General features: G+C 57.1%; 1 protein-coding gene across 1 annotated transcript; it reads left to right on the plus strand.

The window, feature by feature from the left end:
• Positions 1–2,504: 2,504 nt before the first annotated feature.
• LOC122377679 (uncharacterized protein K02A2.6-like) lies at positions 2,505–5,880 on the plus strand. The gene is made up of 2 exons (XM_043357995.1): positions 2,505–4,449; positions 4,987–5,880. Exons 1-2 carry the CDS (start codon positions 2,704–2,706, stop codon positions 5,869–5,871), a joined length of 2,631 nt encoding a protein of 876 aa, XP_043213930.1. The 5' UTR covers positions 2,505–2,703; the 3' UTR covers positions 5,872–5,880.
• Positions 5,881–6,199: the final 319 nt, after the last annotated feature.

Raw genomic sequence — 6,199 nt, forward strand, 5'->3', positions numbered from 1 at the left:
TTGGGAGTGTTTATAATGTCTTTCGTCCAAAAGAGGCGCATTTCAATTTTCTCCCATTGACTTATAATGGGGAGGTCGCAAAATTGACCTGACCTTAGGTCATCGATATCCATGGTGTGTCAAAAGTGGAAATAGCCGGTGCGCCGTCTGGCAACCCGGCAGCCCGCTGCCATAGGGAAATTCATGCTTTTTGTCGCTTTTTCGCTCCTTATGAGTCACTTGATCTAATTAGAGCTTAACTAGGAACGAGGCGGGTCACTTGGACGTATTCGGGAGCCGAATACGGTGTTTTGGAGCCAATACCTGGGAAACCCTACCCGCCCAATGCGAGTTTTTAAGAGTCTGCATGCCCAAATTAACGTTGAGCGCGGCCGTTTTCGGTCGGTTTTCCGCGACCTTGTGGCGAAATCGCCTTGTTTATCCAACCAGGGTGGGCTAATTCGCTTAACTAGGAATGAGGCGCTGAAGAGAATTATTCAAGGAATAGAGCTGTGCAAAAATATTTTTTGAATTGTTAAAACTGTATCCGCCCTCGAACGATAAATATTGTTGACCCATCAGAGACACATCCCCTGGAATGCGTTTGAACTTGGCTGGATCTAATATTAGCGAGTATCTGCTAATGCAGTTTCTTGGCTTACACAATACGCACACAAGCATACATACTTCCTGCCCTTGGTTATTCCTCACTTGAATGAAAATTTTGCTATAATAACTATTCCAAGCAGTTAACAGGTTTTAGTGCAGTGCCAAGTCGGAGCCGTTCAGCGCCGCCATTCTCCCAGGCGGCGCGTAGCGGCTGCCGCCGGCCGCCGCGCCGCCGCTCTGGCAGGGTGTTTGACTTCATATCTCTGTTGCTAGAAAAGTTGTGGACCGATTTACTTGATTCTTGCATGAAAAGATCCGCCATTCAATTCTTAGCAGATAACGAAAATTTGACGTCAATTGCACGATCCGCTGCCCATATTGTGGTACTGCCATCTATTGACAAGGCTGGCGAACTAAAGCCGGGCGGCTATTTCCACTTTTGACACACCATGAAAATTCTGAGATATACATTTTGTACATGCTATTGCTCTTAGCAATCGCTGAAAGTTTCAAAGCGATCGGTCACTCGGTGTAGCTATGACAGACATTGAAACTTTTTATGAGGTGGGGTCACTTCAAGTGACCTGGTGACCTGACCTTGAATGACCTTGGTCTGAAATCTTCACAACATGTGTAGAATTGATGTATGATAAGGTGTACCAAAAACGGCGGCGCGGAGCGCCGCCGTTTTTGAGATATTCGCGAAAAACCACAAATGGGGTGTTCAAACACCCCCCCCCCCCCAGCAGGGCGCGGGTTAAATCGTCTATATCTTCAAAACCGGCCATTTCTTAGCATATTGCTGCTCTTTTTTTGTCGCTGAAAAATTAGTTGGGCTTTGCATTGACATCAACGGTTGAGGGGTGTAGTGTAGTCCCCTCCCCGGGCCCCCCGCCGGCTGGCAGCGGCGGCCGGAGCCGGTTCGACCTTTAGCCGGCCGGGTCAGGTAACCGGGACGGCCGCGCCGCGGCGCCGCGCCCGGGCCGGCGGGAGACGGAGTCGGGTGCCCGCCGGCGAGCCGTCGGCAAGGGCGCGGGGCACATTAGTCGAGTTGAATGTACACTGTTCAGTCTTGAGTGCGAGTGATGTATGTGTGAGTGCAATACACTACAAGTGGCGACGAGGATGAGATAAGCGGATTGCATTCAAGACGACATGTCCCAGTCACCGGCGCCACCGGAGTTCCTGTCGCGGCCGGGACAGCGTCCTGGGAGCTGGCGACAATGGTACGAGGACTTCCTGGTCTTCGCTGAGGCCAGCGGGTGGTTGGACTGGACGGACGGTCGTCGGACAGCGTTCCTGTTGACAGCAGTCGGAGCGGAGGCACGTCGACTCTACCGAGCTGCTGCTTCAGCTACCAAGCAGGAGAACATCGAACCTGGAGTAAGTGACACTGACGCCGGCGGCGCTGGTGCTGTAATTGTGTCTCAGTTCGATGCTGCTGTAGCTGTTTTCAAGAAACTGTTTGAGAGCGATTCTGATGTTCGTTCTGCTCGCTTGAAATTCCGGAAATGCACCCAAGGCCCTGATGAGTCATGCGTGATTTTCCTGGCCAACCTCCGCGAGGCAGTGGCCTGTTGCAGTTATGGTGCCCTGACTGACGACATACTGCGTGATCAGTTTATCGAGGGTTGTCGCTCTGACCAGCTTCGTGACAAGCTGATAATGATTGATGACCTATCTCTCTCCAAGCTAGAGGCTGTGGCCCAGGCCCACGACCGGGGCTTGCAGCGAAAAGCTCTACTGCACGACTCATCTGCCGGTGCGACTTCACCTTCAGCTCCTGCGGTGGAGGTGGCGTATACTGGGCAGCGGCGCAGCACGAGCCGCAGTGACTCAGCGCGTAAGCAGACGCAGCGTCAGCCTCCTGTGAAGAAGTCAGGTACGTGTCGTGCCTGTGGTCGACTGGGTCACTGGGCAAATGACAAGGAGTGCAGAGCGAGGAACCTGAAATGTTTCAAGTGTAACACTGTCGGACACTTAAGCAAGTGTTGTCCTCGTTCTAACAAGACCGGTGCTGTTGACAATGTGCAGATTTTGTCCGTGTCTGCTAAGGATGACGTATGTCCTGTCGTTCAGACAGTGTCGTGCCCGTACTATGATGCCTTCATTGAGATGAAGCGTGTCAGGATGCTGGTTGACACCGGCTCGGCGGTCAGCATCGTCCCAGCGAGGACGTACTGGCAGCTCTTCAGTCACGTCCCTCTCCGTCCTGCGGGTAAGCTCGCCCAGTGGAACGGCAGCGGCATTAAGGTGCTGGGTAAGATGTCAGCTGACGTCACAGGACCGGACCAGCTCTCCGTTCCAGCGGAACTGTACGTGGCGGTGGGTGATGTACCGATCATGGGCCGTGATCTCCAGCATCAGCTCGGAGTCACGGTGAGCCGTGGCAGTGTCGTCTGCCAGGTGAAGCAGGATCAGGTGCTGCCAGCCATCAAGGGATTCGTCCACAAGGTGCGTCTGATTCCCGGAGCTGTGCCCAGCACGCCACACCTGAGGACTCTACCGTACGCTGTGAGGCAGGAGGTCAGTGACCATCTAGAGTCCCTGGAAGCCCAAGGAGTCATCGAGAAGGTACCCTGTGGCTCTTCGCCCTGGTTGTCTCCGATTGTCGTAGTCCGGAAGCGAGGAGGTGAGGGCCTGAGGATCTGTCTCGATCTGACGGCGGTGAACAAAGCCATTGTCGCAAACGGCTACCCCATCCCTCCGATGCAGGAAATGCTGGACAAGCTCCGAGGTGCCAAGGTGATGTCCAAGCTCGACATGAAGTCAGCCTATCATCAACTGGAGCTGCACGAGGAGTCCAGGAACCTCACTGCTTTCGTGCATGAGGGTCAGACCTGGAGGTACAAGCGGTGCTGCTTTGGGCTCAAAAGTCTTCCGCAGTGTTTCCAGAAGCTCATGGAGACTGTTCTGCAAGGCATCCCTGGTGTTCAAGTCTACCTGGATGACGTACTGGTCACAGCGCCCACCCGTGCAGAGCACGACGCGAGGCTCAGCACCGTCATGAAGCGGCTGAAGGACTACGACATCACGCTGAACAGGGACAAGTGTCTGCTAGGTGTTGTGTCGCTGGAGTTCCTGGGGTTCGTCGTGTCGGAGCGTGGGATCGAAATCTCACCAGATCGGGTCCAAGGTCTTCGAGACATGGGACAACCCCAGAACACCAAGGAGCTCCAGGCTGCACTGGGGTCCCTCGCGTTCTACAGCAAGTTCGTGCCCAACTTCAGCTCTCGGGTAGAACCTCTGCGGCAGCCGCTGAGGAAAGACGCCCCAGCCTTCCGATGGACGGAGGAGATGACAGCTGCGCTGGAGGATGTGAAGTCGGCGATCCTGAACTCGTCTGCGCTGGCACCGTTCGACCCCAGTCTGCAGACGTTCGTCACGACCGACGCCAGCGACGTTGGTCTCGGGGCCGTTCTCTCACAGATCCACCCAGATGGAGAGAGAGTGGTGGCATTCGCCTCCAGCACGCTCAGCGCAGCACAGCGCAAGTACAGCGTAACTGACAGAGAGGGCCTGGCATGCGTCTGGGCGTGTCAGAAGTGGCACAAGTACCTGTGGGGCAAGGAGTTCGTTTTGCGGACGGACCACGCTGCCCTTCGCTCTCTGCTGTCTGCCAAGGGCATCGGTCGGGCCAGTATGCGAATGTCTCGCTGGGCCGTCAAGCTGATGAACTATGCGTTTCAGGTCCAGCACATCGAGGGGAAGTTGAACCAGGCTGATGGCATCTCACGCCTTCCCGGCAGTCATGGGGTTGCAGAAGACGAGGACCAGCTGGTCGCAGCCCTGGAGGAGATGATGCCGGCGGTGAGCAGCGCTGATATCGCCGCAGCAGGCCTTGAAGATGACGAGGTCAAGGCGCTGATCTCGCAGATCCCACAGCGCTGGCCGTCGAAACTGAGGGAGGTGCCGCCTGTGCTGAAGCCCTACTTCAGGTACAGGAACGAGCTGAGCATCGAGAAGGGTGTGGTGTTCAGAGGTGAGAGGCTACTTGTTCCTTCTGCCCTCAGAACCCGCGTGGTGACAGTTGCCCACGAAAGCCATCCCGGGATAGTGCGCACGAAGCAGCGTCTGCGCGCAGTCTTCTGGTGGCCAGGGATGGACGGCGAGGTGGAGACAGCCGTCAAGAACTGTCCCACCTGCTCTGTTGCGGACAAGTCGACCAAGACGTCCAGGACGCCTCTCATCCCGGTCTCGCTGCCTACTGCGCCGTGGGACAAGGTGGGAGTGGACTTCATTGGTCCGATGCAGGGTCCGGCATATCAGAGGTACGGCATAGTGCTCACAGACTACTACTCCAAGTGGCCGGAGGTGGCGTTTGTATCAGAGCCAAGTACAGACGCCGTGATTGACTTCCTGACGTCAGTGGCGACCAGAGAAGGCTGGCCGAAAGAGCTGGTGAGTGATAATGGAACCCATTTCACGTCAGCACGGTTTGCATCGTTCTTGCAGGCTAACGGGATCAAACACATCAAGGTGTCCCCGTATCATCCAGCAGGTTCCGGAGCTGTGGAACGCTTCAACCGCAGTCTGAAGTCTGCCATCCAGATAGGTGAGCAGCAGAAGGCAGACAGGCGGCGGCACGTTCAGCAGTTCCTGATGGTGTACCGGGCGACGCCGCACGCCACGACGGGGCGCAGCCCGTCAGAGCTGCTGCACGGACGCCAGCTGCGGACGTCACTGGAGAACGCCGTGGTGCAGAGCAGTGACTGCAGAGGTGACGGCGCCATCCAACAGCACGTCCGGAAGAAGCAGCGAAAGATGAAGCGGTATCATGACCGAACGGCAAGGAAGCCCGACATAAAGGTAGGCGATCTCGTTCGCTATCGCCTGATGCCAAGGCCGCGCAAGGGAAAACCTCGGTTTTCCAAGCCATGTGTCGTCACCGCACAGCGTGGTCCCGTGTCGTTCGAGCTGGAGGGTGGCATCAGAGTCCATGCCGAGCGACTCTCCCCGTGTCATACATCTGTCCGCCGGCCTGACGTTCCCGGAGGAGGCGGGCGAGAACAGGCTGACGAGCCTGATCTGCTTCCTGACGACGCCGGTGGCGGCGCCGAGACTGTCGGCGTGGAGACAGAGCTTCCTGACGGCGCCGGAGGCGGCGCTGGGACCGTCGCAGTGGAGACAGGCGACGGCGGAGCGGCCGAAGTCGACGTAGGTGGAGACGTCTGGAACGACTCTGCCGGAAATGCCTCTAACGTCGACGTCGAGGACGCCGGAAACATGGAGGGCCCGTACCGCACGCGAGCGGGACGGGCAACGAGGCGCTGGTGGAGATGAGCGCTTAGGGGGGAAGGGAATGTAGTGTAGTCCCCTCCCCGGGCCCCCCGCCGGCTGGCAGCGGCGGCCGGAGCCGGTTCGACCTTTAGCCGGCCGGGTCAGGTAACCGGGACGGCCGCGCCGCGGCGCCGCGCCCGGGCCGGCGGGAGACGGAGTCGGGTGCCCGCCGGCGAGCCGTCGGCAAGGGCGCGGGGCACATTAGTCGAGTTGAATGTACACTGTTCAGTCTTGAGTGCGAGTGATGTATGTGTGAGTGCAATACACTACAAGGGGTATGTGTAGAGTGCCATCAATAATCTTCGAATGAAGTTAGTCATTTTACCCCTTG

The sequence above is a fragment of the Amphibalanus amphitrite genome, unplaced genomic scaffold (assembly GCF_019059575.1).
Source record: "Amphibalanus amphitrite isolate SeventyFive unplaced genomic scaffold, NRLGWU_Aamphi_draft 000006F_arrow, whole genome shotgun sequence".
Classification (NCBI taxonomy): Eukaryota; Metazoa; Arthropoda; class Thecostraca; order Balanomorpha; family Balanidae; genus Amphibalanus; species Amphibalanus amphitrite.

Excerpts from the sequence above, each read along its gene's own strand:
- LOC122377679 (XM_043357995.1), top strand. The coding sequence starts at position 2,704 with ATGAAGCGTGTCAGGATGCTGGTTGACACCGGCTCGGCGGTCAGCATC. Across the intron at positions 4,450-4,986 it reads TTGAAGATGACGAGGTCAAG|CTGGTGAGTGATAATGGAAC; the intron begins GCGCTGATCTCG and ends TGGCCGAAAGAG.